The sequence below is a fragment of the Elgaria multicarinata genome, chromosome 13, assembly GCF_023053635.1.
Source record: "Elgaria multicarinata webbii isolate HBS135686 ecotype San Diego chromosome 13, rElgMul1.1.pri, whole genome shotgun sequence".
Taxonomy (NCBI): domain Eukaryota; kingdom Metazoa; phylum Chordata; class Lepidosauria; order Squamata; family Anguidae; genus Elgaria; species Elgaria multicarinata.
This window is the reverse complement of record NC_086183.1, coordinates 20,798,945-20,816,737: the sequence shown is the minus strand read 5'-3', so window position 1 is coordinate 20,816,737 and position 17,793 is coordinate 20,798,945. Positions and strand designations below refer to the sequence as shown.

The 17,793-nt window shown below is 43.3% G+C and overlaps 2 protein-coding genes across 2 annotated transcripts; one reads left to right on the top strand and one right to left on the bottom strand.

Annotated features, from left to right (window-relative positions):
* On the bottom strand, positions 1-3,283 carry ATP5IF1 (ATP synthase inhibitory factor subunit 1). Its single transcript, XM_063140752.1, has 3 exons — positions 3,141-3,283; positions 2,838-2,950; positions 1-231 (listed from the first exon to the last, which is right to left on the bottom strand). The coding sequence occupies exons 1-3, from the start codon at positions 3,237-3,239 to the stop codon at positions 90-92; spliced, it is 354 nt and encodes a 117-aa protein (XP_062996822.1). The 5' UTR covers positions 3,240-3,283; the 3' UTR covers positions 1-89.
* A 2,327-nt stretch (positions 3,284-5,610) lies between these two features.
* On the top strand, positions 5,611-17,499 carry DNAJC8 (DnaJ heat shock protein family (Hsp40) member C8). Its single transcript, XM_063139995.1, has 9 exons — positions 5,611-5,714; positions 7,765-7,866; positions 8,437-8,493; positions 9,319-9,385; positions 9,585-9,679; positions 11,351-11,422; positions 12,649-12,740; positions 14,565-14,640; positions 16,735-17,499. The coding sequence occupies exons 1-9, from the start codon at positions 5,646-5,648 to the stop codon at positions 16,855-16,857; spliced, it is 753 nt and encodes a 250-aa protein (XP_062996065.1). The 5' UTR covers positions 5,611-5,645; the 3' UTR covers positions 16,858-17,499.
* Positions 17,500-17,793: the final 294 nt, after the last annotated feature.

The following is a 17,793-nucleotide window of genomic DNA, read 5'->3' as shown; positions in this document are numbered from 1 at the left end:
CACTGTTAAGAGCAAGAACATGTACGTAGGCTGACACAGTTTTCAAAACCATCGTAGTCATGCCCCACACCAATAAGGACGGCAACTACTTAATCATCATCATCAAGCTTCTTGATCTTGGACTTATGACGTTCAATTTCCTTTTGCAGGCGCTCTATTTCTTTCTTATGATGATGTATTTCTTCTTCATGGTGTTTTTTCAAATGTGCTAACTGGTCTTTCCCTTGCTGCCTGCAACAGCATGATATTAATAAAACAAATTACTACCACTCAGCTGCCAAGTCTCAACTAAAGGCAAGTTGTAAAAAAATAGTGAAGCATTCGCAAATAGCCAGTCCATCCCCCATCTAGACATGCAGCCATTAGATTTGTACAATAGAAGTTCGGGCCCTATTTACTTCACACCTCACACTATACTCAGTCAGAAGATGCAGCAAGTATTAAATTTGATCCAAAAGCCACTTGATTTTACATTTATATTGTGCCCTTCTTAGGGAGCTCAAGGCAATATAAATAGTCCCCACACACACGCAGATGGACAACCATTGTATCCTAACAACGGAAGTGTAAGGTACTGCACTTGGGCCAGCCACTTAGTCTGACACTCTAATCCAGCCTCTCCAAACCTGTTGCTATCCAAATGTTTTGGATGACAATCCCCATCATTCCTTGCCATTGGCCATGTTGGCTGGGGCTGATAGGAGTTGGTGCTCTCCAGATGGTTCGGGAAGGCTGACTCTAAGCATTACACTCGCTCTCAATTATCTTTCTAAAGTAGGCCTTCATGAACTTTGACTTGCCAAGCTCAATGTAGCCCACTAGCCACATATGGCTGCTTACTACGCCTTGTGTCTTTGCTGGTTGCCCTGGACTGCAGCATCAGATGACATCAAAGGGTTGGCTGGTGGGCTCCATTTGGCTTGGCAAGTTACAGGTTGCACAGGTTTCTTGCAAAGCCACCTGAAGATCCAGAGACAGCATAGGATCAAGGAGTACTTGAAGAAGGAGCGAGGGGACAGGAGCAGGCAGAAGTAACATCGGGGCCTGCTCCTGCTGGACTCTTCCCCCGCCCCCCACAGGGCAAACTGCCATCTTGGCCCTGTGGGGAAGAAGAAGGCCCGAGGGGACAGGAGCAGGCAGAAGTAACATCGGGGCCTGCTCCTGCTGGACTCTCTCTTTCTTTCTCTCTCCTCCCTCCCTCCTTGACTCCTTTTCCTTGTGTGTCATGTCTTTATTTATTAGATTGTAAGCCTGAGGGCAGAGACTGTCTTTTTTGCTAAGTGTAAGCCACTCCGAGAGCCTTTTTTGGCTGAGGAGCGGGGTATAAGTATGATAAATAAAATAAATAAATAAATACTTCCAAGCAGATTAACTATTTTTTCCATATTTACTTATTTATTATTATTATTATTTATATAGCACCATCAATGTACATGGTGCTGTACAGATAACACAGTAAATATTTAAAACATTTATATCCTGTCCTATTCAATAAGATCTCACGGCAGTGTATAGATAGAAACAAGTCCCACTGAGTTAAAGGGGCCTTGTAATAAGCATGTTTGGAACTACATATTACAGTAAACTGCATATTAGAAAGCCCAAACACCTGATTTTTATAAAGGAAAGCAGCCATGGGGATGGTATAATTTTGTGTTGTAAAGCTGCAAAAGTAGAAGGGGAAAGAAACAGAATAGCTTAATCTTACCCCACCTGTTGTTTCTCTACTCCAATAGTATTTCCACCCCAGCCCAGACTGTTAACCATTGGGCCAGGAGAAAAGAAAAATGAACTATAAGTGCTTCAGATACACCTGGTTCACACACAGAGAAACAAGAACGGTGGAGCCAAAAGAACATGAAATGCAAGAATCAGAAGCTGTGGAATTCCTCTGTTGAGCTCAAAACCTATACATGAAAGCACAGTCACTATATAATACCAACGACATTCTTCCACTGCAAAAATCATGGGAGTAACAAGGGAATATTTATATTTGGGACAGGGGTAGAATCAATACTCAACATTGCATGACACATCTATACTGGATGATTCCATCAGGCTATTGGAGAGAGAGAGAAGGAAAGTAGGGCCACTATCAGCCCTAACACATCTAGCTGCCATTTCATGAGACTGTACTTAAGTAATGGGAACAAGTAGGACCACTCCTTCAGCTCAGCTAAGAATCCAGTGCCTTCCCTTTTTAGCTGTTTCCATTCCAGCCAATTGTGAGAAGACCACTGCCAACTTGCAGCTGCATTACCTCTGGTCATTATAAGAACCTTATAACAATAAAAATTGGTGCTGCATTTTCTTGTTTTCTCCCACTGCCCCCTCTCTTTCTTTTTCCAGTTGTATTTAATCTTTTTTTAGATTGCAAGCCTGAGGTTAGGGAAGCCAGTGGTCGGGTCTGAGGTCAGGGACTCCCTTGTTTCTATTGCTCTGCAATCTGCTCTAGGATCATTTCCAGTTGAAGGGTGTAAATGCTTTGAATAAACAAAGTAAGCTTTCAAAATATTTCACATGCATTCTTTCGTTTTAACCTTTACAATAAACCTGTAGAGAGATAAGCCAGCATTTAACACACCTAACCTCCCCACACCATATGCAAGCAGGGCAGAACGGCGTACAGAAAGAGAAGTGGGGATTTGTCTAAAGTTCATGTCAAGAGAGGAGATCCCGGCCAGGGGTTTCAGATTCATGGCTCTTTCTTTTAGCCAGTAGGAAAGCCTAGTTCTTAAGATGCGTCACTACTAGGCCTGAGGATCCTGCCAGTAGATGACCGGGGTGGTGCGTGCGTGCGTGGGTGAGAGAGAGAAGGCAAAACAAGGGAGGCGTACCTGAAATAGCGCTCTTCCTCGGCCGCTTGCCGTTTTCCAAACGCGCCCCCAGCCTCGCGGATGGCTCCACCTCCACCTCCGCCTTTCCCAGCGCCTTTCCCGAGCTCGCCCAACTGAAGGAAGAAAAATACGACGACGGAAGGAAAAGGGGAGGCATCAGGCCGCAGTTTTCCTCAGCTTCCCTCAGCCTCAGTCGAGGCCCACCCGCCTGCGCCCTCTCTTGGGTAGCCCAGCCGCCTCCACGCCCCCTCCTGCGGCGAAGACTCGCACTGGAGCCGACCCTCCATCCCCGAGCTGTTGTACCTGGTCGGAACCGGAGCCTGAGCTCCAGGCCCGCTGTTGCGACGGCAAAGCCACGGCTCCCCGCAAACCGCACCTCAGCACAGAGCCGACCGCAGCCATCTCAAGTCTGTCCTTGGCAGGAGGTGGGAAGCAAGCCCGAACCACAAGCGCAGACGCCTTCCTGGCTGACACCGGAAGAGGTGGGGCTAAATTATTTGAAGGACCAATCACGGCAAAGACGCGAGGGGATGGACGAATCAACGTAGCGACGTGAAGGTCAAGCGGAAGAAGGAGAAACCACAGAGATGGGTCAAGGGGGGGGAACGTGAATAGTCACTCTCCGCTTGAACTTCCGGTGTTAGATTGAAAGGGGGCTGTTTGGTCGTGGTGGTGTAAAGCAAGTTGGTCTGGCGAGTTCGTTGAAGGAGGCGCGTCGTTCTTATATAGCTTTCTATGTATCTAGTCCTGTTTGTGTGTGTTTTGTATTGAATTTTACGTTTTTAAGTCCTGTGTGTTTTTTTGTATTGAATATTACTTTTTTAACTATTTGCAATCCGACACAGAGATTACTTTATTAGGCAGGCTAAAAATATAAGAAATAAGGATATAAGAGATTGTCAGGCTATAATGCTGTACGCCATGGGTGCAGAACTGTTTTCAGCCCTTAGGCCAAATTCCATGTCAGAGAAGCTCCCAGGGGCCACTTTCTAGTGGTGTATGGGGCCAAAGGCAAAAGGTTTGAGGGCAAAATACCATAAATTACCATCATATTTTAGCTGAACGCTCTTGCTGCTAGTAACTGAGCCTTAGGAGAAGTATGTCAACCTTTTAGAATGGGAAAGAAACAGGATGAAAGCTAGAGAATGAACCATAATGGTCTGGGCAAAAGGGGGGCAAGGGAAGGGCCATGCCCTGTGGGCATCCCCGGAGGGCCAGATTTAGCCTAAGGTCCTGCACCTTTGCTATACACACTTACTGGGGAATAAGTCCCATTGAACTCAAATGAGGCTCGCTTATAAATTGACATATATAAGATTGCAGTAGGAGAATGTAATCCTGTACACACTTAGATGGGAATACATCCCACTGAACTCAGCTTACTTGCAAGTAGACATGTATAGGATTGCACTGTTAAGATGCACTGTGTACCAAACCTTTGATCATAAACATTAAAAGGCTGCCCCATGATTTGCATTTCCTTGTTTACAGTTCTTTAGAAATGTCACTCTATCCATCTATTTGAGATTCAAGAAACCTAAATCAGTTAATGGCTTGATGATAATCAATTAAATTATTTTCATTATTTTCATTTACATACAACTAAAACATTAGCCAGGAGCGGAAACCACATTCTTTGTCAGTGTGTCACCACATGCACCATCTCATAACTGGCATGCTTCTTCACAAGAACATAAGAAGAGCCCTGCTGGGTCCATCCTCCTGTCTCCATTGGTGCCCAATCAGATGCCCATGGGAAGCACATAAACATGACATTAAAGCAGTAGCCTCTCACCACATCCCATTGTTATTCACCAGTTCTTATACTGATTGAGTAACATATATAGCCATAAGAACTAGCAGCCATTGACAGTCTTATCCTCCATGGATTTGTCTAATCCCCTTTTAAAGCTGTCTAATTGGCAGCCATCACTACATCTTGTGGAAGTGAATTCTACAGGTTAAATGTGCACTGTATGGAGGGCTTCCTTTTGTCTGTCCTGAATCTCTCACCATTCCACTTCATTTGAAGCCCCTGGGTTTGAGCATTATGAGAGAGGGAGAAACTTAATTCAGTTTCTCAACACTGTACATACCCTATTTCTTCAATTCTAAGACGCACTTCCCCCCCCCCCCCATATAAACATCTCTAAAAATGGGGTGTGTCTTAGAATCGCGGGTGTGTCTTAGGTTTTTTTTTTCTGTTGGTGGTACATACACCCCCTACACAGCTTTTCTTAGCTAAAAAGCCCCAAATGTTGTAAACTTTCCTCATAGGAGAATTGCTTTCCCTGATCATCTTGCCAATATCCTTTCTTTGATCTGGCAACTACAACTGTAGACAGTATTCCAAGTATTGTTGCACACCATGAATTTATCTGAAGGCATTACGATATTGGCAGTTTTGTTTTTCATCCCTTTCCCAATGATTCCTAGCATGGAATTTGTTTTTTTCACAGCTGCTGCACATTGAGTTGACATTTTCATTGAGCTATCAACTACAATCCAAAGATCCCTTTCGTGGCCAGTCACCACCAGCTCAGATTCCATCAGTGTCTATTTTCCAGAGAGTTAATAGTATATGTGAAATAAGTTCGTTTCCTCCCCTCTCCTCCTCCAAATGTGCATCATTTCGAATATTAGGAATTCTCGTATGTGTGTACTGCCCCTTTAAGATCCTCCCCCTTTTCCCCCTCGTCTCTCCTTCACGGGCGAGGAAAAGCGGAAGTTGCTGATCACGTGCCGGTGGCCGCAGCCGTAGGCCCGCGTCACGTGGAAGGGGGCGCGCAGCGTCACGTGGTGTAAGAGATGGCGGCTCCCGGGGAGCGAGAGGCGGGCGGCGCTGCCGAGGAGGCGTTCCTCACCTTTTACACGGAGGTACGGAGGCTTCGTTCCTCTTCCCTGGGCGGCCAAGGTCCCCGTCTGCCTGGAGGCCTGGTTCGTCCAGGCCGCGGGGCTTACGCTTAAGGGCTAAGCTGGCTTCCTTCTCACCGGCTGGGCCTCTTCCTTTGGGCCGGTGGAGGGTCTTGAGCGTCCCTGCGGCTCCCGGCCCGCCGTAGGGCCTGCCTTTCCCCCTCAGTCGCACCGCTGCTTTCCCCCTTTGGACAGGGGGCCCTTGGGGGGGGCGGGGGGCGAAGTCAGGGCGCTGCCCCTGGGACTGTGCTCACTTGGGGGGCTTGCTCTTGGCCCTAGCTGACAGGCCCGGCCTGTTTTGGCACCGACTATGTATGATGGCTGGCCTGTGTCGTTACCTAGAGAAAGGCAAGAACCAGGTCCAGAGACAGGAACCTTGTGGTGAGCAGGATTCAGCGAAGAACAGGCGGTCTTACAAGATAGGTAGCCCAATAGCTTTACTGTTATTTACAGCGCAATCCTATCCTGTTTACTCGAAAGTAAACCCCGTTGAGTTCAATAGGGCTTACACCCAGGTAAGTGTGTATAGGATTGTAGGGTTCGTTTGTATTAAAGAGTTATAGGCTGCAGTCTTGTGTCGTCTTACCTGGGAGTAAGCCCTATTGAACTTTAGTGGGACTTCTGAGTATTTTATTTATTTATTTATTTGTTACATTTCTATACCGCCCAATAGCCGGAGCTCTCTGGGCGGTTCACAAATATGATATGTATAGGAAAGTTTGCTGGTTATCCCACTACAAGTGCACTCATTGGCCAACAAGCAGGAAAGGAAGGGGCATGTTTGCTTTGTATTAAGGAATTGAGTAAACTATTTCCTTCATGGTTTTCTTTATATCTATACAAGCAGAAATTGTTAGATGTGTCTTTATAACATAAGAACTTAATCGAAGCAGAACATTCAAAGTTTTGTTGAGGGGAGCTAAGCCCGTTGTGATTACATAGCCCTGGCAGGAGCTAAGATTATTAATAGCAAGTGTAACATGCTTAAGTTTATTTGGCCTTTGCAATCCTTTGAAAAAAGTCAGCACAACACTCATTTTATTAAAAGGAATTAAAGAAATAATAACTTAATTAAACCCTACCTTTAGCACTCTGGATTGCTTCATATTTTACATATAACCAAATATATTAGCCATATAGTAGATTAGATACTGAGTAGATGCTTTTAAACCCACGTTCTGAACACATTCAACTTCAGAACCAGCTTCATTTCATGTATCCATTCTGTCAAAGCTTTAGAGTGGCTAAATGACTTTTTTAAAAAGTGTCCATGCTCTTTTTAGAGCAATTAGTGCAGCAGTATCTAGTCCAGTTATGTTGTGTGTCTTCTGGAAGCTGTCATCTGATCCACATGTCTGTGAATTATGATTTCCATTTATTTAATCCAGGGCCGTGTATGATATATGATTTCACTGTGCGAATGTAGAAATTGATATTAGACACGGAATCCAGTGTCCTGAGAATCTCAGCTTTCATTGTAAATGTTTGTACCAAGGTACGATGCTGCAGCATTGCTAAAGTGAAGCACATGTGGTGCACCTGATAGAGTCCCTTGGGAGACCACTTACAGTGCAACATAAGACAAGGATGAACAAATACTAAGAAAAACCTATAGCCTTGTAAATCACTGAATTGTTATACTGCTACTCATATCCTTTGTTTTTATACCTATTGAACTACAAAGACAGATCCACTTTGTACTAGGCCTCAGTTATATACATAATTAATACATTGGGCCTTGCTGTCATTTCAGAAGATGACCCTATTCAGATGAAATGCTAAGCCACTAACATTATGACTTAGCATGTCATTTGAACCATGACTTAGTATGTCATGTGAACCATTCCTAACCCTGGTGGCCACTTAACCATAGTTTAAACATGCTCACAAGGGTTAGTAGCCTAACCATGGCTTAGCATGTTGTCTGAACAGGCCCAATGTCTTTTATTTATAGCTCCTCCTTTCATGTAGTTGAATAATATGTAACTAATTGTTAATGATCTAATGCCTGCAGGTAAAACAAATAGAAAGGCGAGACTCTGTTTTAACATCCAAAAACCAGATTGAGAGACTCACTAGGCCTGGAGCATCCTATTTCAATCTGAATCCATTTGAGGTGAGTCCCAAGCATATTTTCCTTGTTAATTGCCTTACTGCTACAGTTTTTCTGTAAGTTCTGGTTATTTTTATGTAATTTAAAAATGCATTAGGGGTAAATGTGTAGACAATTATACAGTGCTTACCCTGTTAGTCCAGGTTCTATGTGGACCCTTAACAGGTGTTACTTAACAATTGTGTGGTTGATGGTCATCCCTAGCTCATAACTGACCCTTTCAAGCAAGTGGGAGATACATTTTGATACCTGTCCCTTCGGCATTTACCAGTTACACCTCTTTGTGTGCATGATTAATAATAATCTTGGTCACCCTTTAGAGCTGAGTTATTGAACACGGAAAAAGTAGCCACATCCCAGTGATGCATTCTTAAGCATTCTTGCAAGACTTGGTGTTCAGTGTAATAGAATAGGCAACCTCACCCATTCCTTTTCATCCACTCCTATGCAAATTGTGCCTTAATGGTTCACTGAAGTGTTGGGGTGTAACTGTTTTGCTGGAGAAAGCTGTGTATGTACAGGGATGTAGAGAAGCTCAGAACTGGAGCTGCTCATGATTATGGTCTCTTCTAGGTGTTGCAGTTGGATCCTGAAGTTACAGATGAAGAGATAAAGAAAAGATTCCGTCAGGTATGTGGCTCTAGTGTTGTTGCCAATTTAATAACTCAAAGAGCCTTGAAGCAGACCATCATGACAGTTGTGCGGAGAGGCAAAAGTACATCTCCCTTGATGGCAATGGCTTAGTATTTCAGCAGGCATGTGAAATGAACTATGAGTAGTGCTGGTGTTTGCTGGGAACTACAGTGGGTATTCAGATGTGAGATGCTTCTAAAAGAAACTGGACACATTCAAGAACATATTCTTCTGGAATGTAAAAATATATTCTAGCTAGGTTTGTTTTTATGTCTCACTTTATGAGTGTATGCTGCATGTTCAGTCACATGCCTGGCATGAATAATCAGTTTGTATTTGCGAGAGTTCTGAGCTAGCGTAGTGGTTAAGAGAACGCCCTGGAAGTTTGATCATCCCCATTTCAAATTTCGTTTGAGCCATGAACTCACCAGGCAGCCATAGGCAAGCCACTGCCTCTCTGACTCAGGCCTCAGTATGGAGTGGATAATACAGAGTTTTTAAATGGCTCCTGAAATACTGAATGTAACGCATTTGAGAAACTGCTATATAAATATGATATTATTACTGTTTGCATTGGGAAATGGCTCTAATTTCAGGGATCAAATGTGTTTCATTATTTTGAATCTGGAAAGAAGATGGTTTGCAGAGATTTGGGAGGGCTGAGAATCTTCCCGAGAGAGAATAAACTCTAAACGTTGGGTGTCATTTCAATAATACACTATGTGAAGAAGAAGGTGGGCGTCCTGTTGTGTGTGTGTACACGTGTGACAATGCAGCACTTTCTGATAAAAGTTCATTTGCACTCTGATTTGTATTTTATAGTTGTCCATATTGGTGCATCCTGACAAAAACCAAGATGATCCTGAAAGAGCACAGAAGGCATTTGAAGGTACCTCCCTGATCTTTCTGTGTTCTGCACCAAATGGGTGTGGCTGGTTTTATTGCGAGAGCTGGAAAGAAAGATGTGTGTTGCTATTCTTTTGGATTTCTGAAAGTGAACATGACTTTGTGTTTTCTAAGTTCTGGCCACTTAAGCAGTGTAGATTCTTCTTATGTGAATGTGCTGATAGCAATGTTTGGTTTGTCAGCTGTCGACAAAGCATACAAGTTGTTGCTGGACCAGGAACAAAAGAAGAGAGCCTTGGACGTGATACAGGCTGGGAAGGAATATGTGGAGCACATTGTAAGTACCATATGCGTGACAGCCAGCCTGTGATTTGAGGGAGGGGATCAAGCTACTCTTTGTGGAATCAAAGGAAAGGTTTCTACTGTATGCTGTATTATATGTGCTGAGAGCTATATGTACTCGTTGAAGTTCAATCTATAACAGAGCTTTCCCATATGTTATTCAACCATGATTTTGATAAATATTTACTGTGACTAAAAATAGAATTGCATGTTACAAAAGAGGGTAGGGAAGCATACCAAATTTAAATGTTGGTATTTGTTTTTAAACTCTTGGAATTTGGCAAATGCTGATTATTCTGTAGACGACTTACCTTAAGTCTGTTGCAGACTCTTTTCCTTTGTCCCTATGAATGCCTCATAGACAGGCATTTACTTGGTCTAAAAGTGTAAACTTATTTTAAAACTTTCCTAGGAATAAATAAAACTGAGAATGTTGGAGGGGGGTGGAATTGTGTTTTCTTTATTAAGCTAATTTCTTCCATATATCATCCTAGACAAATGTTTGATGTGGGATATGTTCAGTTGTTTAAATGTTTTCATGTGTCGACTGCTGCAATTTGGCAAGAGTAGGCAATCAGATTCCCTCAACTTGTTTTGGACTACAGTTCCCATAATCCCTAACTATTGCCATGCTTGGGCTTATGGGAGCTGTAGTCTAAAACATCTGGAGGGAACCAGGTTTCCTACCCCTGGGTATATTTCTTTGGGGCCACTTTTTTTCTTTCAGTAACAAAATGATTAGTCAACGGTATTCCCTTCCTTGCTGCTGAACTGGAAGCAAAAAAGCTTCGAGCCGCTTTGCTGCTTCACCTTTGAGTACATGAAGAGTGAGGAGTTTAGAGAGGGAATTAGAATGGTGCCCAGTTTTCCATTCTTGTCAAAATTCCCCACTATTGTCCTGTGTTTCTAGCCACCGATTTGTTTTGTGTGGTTCCCAAATCCAAATATATCAGGTACCAGGCGACATTCCTAATGGCCGCATCACTGGGTTAATAATGTTAGAACCCTTCTGGACTTTTGCAGAGATGGAAAATGAGCTTTGTTAGATACAAGTGGCAAATTGGGGATGGAACTTGAAACTCATTTGCTTTGAGTCCAGGTCGCCAGCTAGTACTTGTATCATAGGTAGGAGCGGTTACAGAGTATTCTGTATGCATGTCTGCTCAATGGGGCTTATACCCAGGTAAGTGGGTGTGGGATTCCAGCTGTAGTCTCTTTTTATCCAGAATAAGTGCAAGCATATTTTTCTTTCTGAAGTGTTGGGACGTGTCATTGCTCACAGTGATCATGTGAGTTGTCACTTTGTACTTGCTTTTTGACATTTTACGGGTGCTATCCTATGTATGTTTACAGAAAAAAGGTAGTCCTACAACTCCCAGCACTCCCCAACTAGCCATGCTAGCTGGGGGATTCTGGGAATTATGGGACTTTTTTTTCTTTTTACTGTGTATACATGCATAAGATTGTGTCCTAAATGTGGATTTCCAGTTACTAACAAGTGAACAGATTGAGACGCTCTTATTCTGTCCCTATTACTATGGTGTCTGTGTTGACTGATCATGTGGCTGTTAGAATGAGCAACAGAGGTCGTGAGAGTCTGTAGAGTACTTGAAAGCTCTCGCACTCTGTGAAATTTCTATGTTCCTTACCTGTGATACTTCTTTAGGCAAAAGAGAAAAAGAAACAGTTAAAGAAGGAAGGCAAGCCAACCAACATAGAAGAGGATGATCAAGAAGTAGTAAGTTGACAGCAGGGCATGTTTGGTTTTCAGGGTTGGCGTGTACCACACCTGGAATGTACCACATTTCTTTATGATAGGCATTTTCCCTTTCTTCGAATATCTCAGGCCAAGAGGGAGGTTTGTAATTGCCTTTGACCCTCCAGTGCCTCTTGTCTCTGCTGCCAGGAGCCAGAAGTTGCAAGGGACTCAATGGAACCTGTCCCTTTGAGGGCTTAATATCTAGCTGCCTTAGCAGCTATTTCTTCTGAGAACTGCCAAGGCTCAGAGATTCAGCAGGAGAATGGCAGTGGGACATCTGAGGCCTAGGCGGAGGCTTGTTAACACCGTTGCCCCAGTGCCTCTTGCATTTGTTGTCAGGAGCCAAAAGCTGCGAGAGGCAGCAGCAGCCTGAGTGAGGAAGCCATGCCCTGTGAGGGAATCTGTTTCAGGGACTGCTCCAAGTTTGAGGGAGCCCTTGGCAAAGTACTCTCCCAGTAGGATTACCGGGTGGCAGGCAGTGGCAGCACTGCCGATTCGTTTTGCACAATGCTGTGGAGTGATGCTGCACAGTGAGCATTGTGGGACATTTTAAATGGCAGCACTCACAGAACTGGTGCACAGTGTGATCACCACTACCCCCTACATGCAGTAAATGGTGGTACACCTACCTGTCCAAATCCAGCTACTTGGCATTCCAGGGGTGGATTTGCAGGGGTACCCGTGGCCCCACAGACCTGCTGGAATACTTCTGGGCCAGGTCTTTTTTATTACATTATAAATATATTCTGAACTGCCTAGAGAATTTCAATTAATAGGCACTGTGTAAATATTCCAGACACACAAATATATTTCGTGTGGTTTCTTCTCCCTCCCCTTCTTTGTGTCTGATGAGATTTACTTGTTTTTAACTGCAGTTCTAGTCATTTCCTCCAAACACTGGAACAATTGCACTCTTAATAACTTTCCTACTATATGTCATTTTGTATGAACATTTATAAAACTCCTCTGGGATGAGCTAGTCGTTTGATGAGTTGGTAACAGGAAGTCTACTATTTCAAGTTCCAGCCTCTTATGTTTCTTATCTACTGTGTGTTGCAGTGTCACTTCATTGTGTATGCAGTCCTGGGATGCGGGGAGAGTTTGTAGTTTTACATTTATCAAGGCCCAAAGGTTAAGGCTATTGAAGTGAAAAGTTAATTTGCAATGGGGCTTCGCTATAGGTGCTAAATCTGTGTTTCTTACAGTTCAAGCAAGCAGTCTACAAACAGACAATGAAGCTCTTCGCAGAACTTGAAATTAAAAGGAAAGAGAGAGAAGCAAAGGAAATGCATGAGAGGTAGGAAGAACACTGGGTTCTTGTTTTTGGTGTTGCCTGCAGTGAGGGCAGTGCAACTTAGAAGTTTTGATACACACATAGGCAATGTCAGAAACCATGGATGTTGAAGTTTCCCAAAAATAGACTTGGTGGAAATGCTTGAATAGAAGAATTGCTATTTTATTGTGCAGCTTTACACTGGTGATCTTGGCTATCCTTCCATAAAAAGGTTACTTCCAGAGTGGTAACTCTGTTAGTCTGTTGCAGCAAAGACAATAGAGAGGCTTATAGCACCTTAAAAGACTAACAAATGTTATTGTAGCGTAAGGCGTCTGATGAAATGGGCTCTGGTCCACAAAACCTTAGCAGAGCCCGCTTCATCAGATGCAAGGAGTGCCTAAATATACTTACAAAGCCCTACCTCGGGGGTGTGTGTGTGTGTGTGTGTGTGTGAGAGAGAGAGAGAGAGAGAGAGAGAGACTTGTAAATAGTGGGGCCAAATGCTGTGAAATCCATGATACCTCTATGCAAAGTTTAAATGTATACAAGATAAGCAGAATTGCCATTCACATTAGCAATAGTAGGTAATAACGCAATCTTCCTGTCTTTGCTATTTTAATTATGAAGATTGCTATTGCCTACTACTGAAATTATGAATGGTGACTTTGGTTTCATTGTATACCTCTAAGTTTTACATAGAATCGTCACAGACTTTTTTACCTCTTGTATTTCACAGCCATTTGGCGCCATTGTTTACAATTTCTTTATACGTGTTTGTATAAAACTTATGCCATAATAAATCTGTTTGTCTTGAAGGTGCTACAAGAAAGACACTTGGCTCATATAACGTCGGTTAAATGAAGGGATAGATGCTTGGCTTGTGCAATTGACTGAGCTTCATGGCTAAGTGGGGATTTGAAACTATCTATTCCATGTCCAGAATCAATGCTCTATTTTCTGCACTGCAATCTTTGAGGTGCAAAGAAATGAAATATTTTAAGTCATTTAAACTCCCTTATTTCCATGGTCATGGGTGCAATGCAATGTGTTTAATATACTGGAAAAGGTAATTATATGGGGTGAGTGAGAGAGTTGAGTAGGAGGTAAAGACTCTCTTAGGTGTGCTCATATGGCAACATCCAGTTTGGGGCTCTAGGGGGCAGTCAAGGTCTTGCCAGTCCTGCAGGCTGAGAAATCCAGCTTCTCTCCGTACTGCCCTCCTTTTGGTTTGACGCTGGGTTTATTCTTTTACCAAGTGTCTCTCTGGGTGCATAGGAGCTTGTTTTATTGGAGAAAGTATCAAATATGGTACATTTCAGCTTCTTTGCCCCAAATGTTTTACAGCAGGATTAAGTTACTTGAGAGGGTTTTATGCAGGACATGTATACCAGTAAGCATATTTTACAGTATTTTGCTATAAAATACAGTAAGCACATTGTACAGTATTTTGCTATACAGTGGTGGGAAATGGGTGCCTTCAGCCCATGCTGCAGGAAGCTACAATAATATTTGTTCATTGAATTTGTACCTTATCCCATGGCTAAAACTGCAGAATATATGCTGTTCCTGTCTCAGAGGTACACACGTTTAGATGATGTGTGTGGAGTTGGATGGATCCTTGTAGCAGAAAGATGTGGATGTACTTTAATGGAATCTTTCCCAATTCCCTCCAGCTGTTCCTCTCTTGTGTCTTTGTCGAGAGGAATATCCAGCTGTTCATAGTTCATCTTATCCCTTTCTATGGCCAAAACTGAACATTAACCTAATCCTTGCCTTCATCCCCCAGGATATTTTCAACCCATAGGATATATAATGCTAACTTTTCCTCCTTGGCTTCTGTTCTAGGAAGCGACAGAGAGAAGAAGAAATAGAGGCTCAAGAGAAAGCCAAGCGTGAGCGAGAGTGGCAGAAAAACTTTGAGGTTATTGTTTATTTATTTATCTATCCCATGCAGCTAATCTTAAAAGCACTTTTATTTTCTAGTATGTCCAACTGAACTTAGTAAGGCTTGCATGAGTAAACAGGCTTGGGACTGAGCTGTAAGGCTTGCATGAAAGGCTTATGTTCTTTATACATGCATATAAACTCTTTTTACCGAAGTACGCAGCTTAGTTCTAGGTTAGTTCAGCACTTCCCAGAAACTCTTCAAATATGTTTCAGAAACTCTAGAAACCTGCGAAGACTTCCCTGCATCTCCTTCTCTCATTTAGTGTCTCTAAAATCACTTAGCTGTGTGATAAGGATATTTTCATTTGACGATATGAAGCTCTTATATCTAGCAGTGACTGTACAAGGTCTCAGGCAGCTGTCTTTCCCAGCGGCTTTTTTCTTAAATGCTGATGCCACAGAGTGAAACTAGAACCTTCTGCTACACTTGGTCTGTCACTGACCTTTGGCCCTTCCCTTTTTGAGTAGAGTGTGCTTGGGTGTTACGTGTACACTGAATTAGCTTTGGGTAGTAGAACCTACAAAATTGCTTTATACAGAGTTGGACCATTCGTCTTTCTAGCCCAGCGCTATTTATCCTTTCCAAAGTCTTACGCATTAGTCCAGCCTTCCCCAACCTGGTGGCCTTCAGATGTGTCAGACTGTAACTCCCATCATTCTTAGCTGGCTGGGAATAATGGAAATTGCAGTCCAGCACATCTGGAGAGTAGCAATTTGGGGAAGGCCGCAGTAGATGTAACAGCAGATGGAATCGAACGGACACGGAGTGGGCAAGAAGTGAGACTACCAGCAAAGTTTAAGGACTATGTTATGGGATAGTGGTGAAGAGCTGAGATTGACGAGTTAAGATTTAATTGAACAAAAGTTATTGTTTTTATGGAGAAGGGGGGATGTGATATGTGGATGTATATACCTTTAAGAGGCCTGTAGCTGCTAGTCTCCAGGTCCTCATCGAAGGCCTGGGCGGGGCCTCTGTTTCAGCCACTTGGTGGTGTGGGCCTTGCTACAGGGTTTTGGAGTGTCACTGTTCTAGGAGGTTTTAGTAATAAAGGAATCCAGCAAGGAAAAGACTCTGAAGTTATTGCCTGGTAGTCTAGGGGCAAGTGGCAGGCTGAGCAGGTAAGCTCACCTGTATGGTCCCTATGCCTGAGGGATACTACATGGATACTACATACCACCTCCTCCTCCCTCCCAATCCCTTTTCCTTTTCCGTCATGTCTTTTAGATTGTAAGCCTGTGGGCAGGGATTGTCAAGAAATACTTTTGTAAGCCGCCGTGAGAGCCTTTTTTGGCTAAATGGCGGCATAAAAATCCTTAAATAAATAAATAAGTAGTCTCTTTCCTTACCAACTGAGCATCTCCCAGGGCAGGAATTACACAGGCTGTGCTTGGATCCCATGAATGTGCCTGGCTAACATATCAGAAGGCCAGTGCTGGATTGCTGCCTGCCAAAAGCAGGAAATCTCAGGTTAGCTCCTTATGGAAGATTCACCAGCCACCACAGTGAGCACTTCTGGCCCATCTCAGACATTGTGAACAAAGTACCAGGAATCTAACATCCTCTAGTCTGTCGGGAGAAAGTACTGATGTATTCCAGATGCATGGAAAGTCTTATAAGAGACGTTAATGAAAGTTGGTCATAAAACTTTGATCTGCATGGGGTTTGCTAGTGAAAATGTGCTGAGTCATTGTTTCAGAAAAATACTTCGTTATTGTTAAATCTGTGTGATCTGGACAAAACTGGGGCACATTGCAAAATTCATAGCATTGCAGTAGGGGCCTACGTTATTGGCCTGACAAATTTGGGACAGGAGCCAGAAAATGGCATTTTGCTTCTAGTCCTACATGGTTTTTTTGCTCTTTCAGTGACTCCTGCCTCTTGTGATTAAAGCAGACAATACAATTTTTCATCAACTGGGTTTTTCTGTGGTTCAAAGCCGCTTCTAGCAGTCTAAGCTCCTTGGAGACTTCTTGGGGAACATTTCCTGTTGGATATAGACAGGAAATTAAAAGCTCTGGTCTCATAGCTGGTCTTAACTGTTTCCTTTCTCATCTTCCCCATGTCTAGGAGAGTCGGGATGGACGCGTGGACAGCTGGAGGAACTTCCAGACAAAAGCAAAAGGGAAGAAAGAAAAGAAAAATAGGACCTTTTTGAGGCCCCCCAAAGTGAAGATGGAGCAACGTGAATGAGCCAGGTTCTTCCAGGCTCCAGTGGACACTCTGTATCGCCACGTTTTAACCCCTTCTTGCTTTTCCAGTAGGATCTTTGTTTTCAGTATGATTGAATCTTGGTCAAAGTATTTTCTGTCCTCTGCCCGTTTGCCTGAGGTTCATGGTGTGATGTCCAGGGCCAAACCTACTGCTCTTAGAACCCTTGGCTAACTTAGGAAGACACCACCATCGCATTTACTTGTAGTCCCTGTAATTTAATGTTCTGTATTCCAAGGATTTTGCTGTTCAAATTGCCATCAGGTCTCTTAACTTGTACAAGTGTCCAGCTCCATGGCAAGTCCTGAAAGTGGGGCCTGGTGACTCCCCGTCTCGTCTAGGCCAGTTGTCAAGTTTTCATTTGCTTCCATTTCCGCTTGTCGGTAGTGAGAGTTGAAGCCTGGAATGGAGATATGTAGTTGGACTTTGCGGAAGTTCCCAACTCAGCTGCATGGAGCTGAAATGATCCCCTGGCTCTGATTCACAGCTTGGCAACTCCTGGGTTCCGGGATTGCAGATGGGTGACTGGCCATTCAACACCACCACCCCTGTAAATAAAAAGAATTGCATTGAGTATTCTATTAGTGGCAATGTTCTGTATGTAAAATAAATTTTTACCCAAAACCTTTTGGTGGTGATTCTTGGTGACTCCAGAGAAGCGACCCTCACCTTCTGTAATTTTCAGTCCTACATGTATCTCATCCTATCTGTCTTTCAGTTACTGTAATAAACTGCATTAAGATCTATTAAGCTAGCATTGTAAACCTGGTGGAGGATTGACTGTGCTGCCTAATTCTCAAATGGCAGATGTATTGGAGTTCTTTTAAAGGTACTCCCCAAATTAAGAGTACTTGATGGTCCTTTTCAGGTCAAACCTTGCTCCAACCCTGGTTTCTGAAAGTCTTTGATGCTCATGGC

What these genes read in the sequence shown, in the direction of transcription:
- ATP5IF1 (XM_063140752.1), bottom strand. Translation starts at nt 3,239, where the DNA reads ATGGCTGCGGTCGGCTCTGTGCTGAGGTGCGGTTTGCGGGGAGCCGTG. An exon ending in CAGGCTCCGGTTCCGACCAG is followed by an intron (nt 2,951 to 3,140) that starts GTACAACAGCTC and finishes TTCTTCCTTCAG; the next exon opens with TTGGGCGAGCTCGGGAAAGG. An exon ending in GAGGAAGAGCGCTATTTCAG is followed by an intron (nt 232 to 2,837) that starts GTACGCCTCCCT and finishes ATGCTGTTGCAG; the next exon opens with GCAGCAAGGGAAAGACCAGT.
- DNAJC8 (XM_063139995.1), top strand. Translation starts at nt 5,646, where the DNA reads ATGGCGGCTCCCGGGGAGCGAGAGGCGGGCGGCGCTGCCGAGGAGGCG. An exon ending in AGGAATATGTGGAGCACATT is followed by an intron (nt 9,680 to 11,350) that starts GTAAGTACCATA and finishes ATACTTCTTTAG; the next exon opens with GCAAAAGAGAAAAAGAAACA. An exon ending in GCAAAGGAAATGCATGAGAG is followed by an intron (nt 12,741 to 14,564) that starts GTAGGAAGAACA and finishes CTTCTGTTCTAG; the next exon opens with GAAGCGACAGAGAGAAGAAG.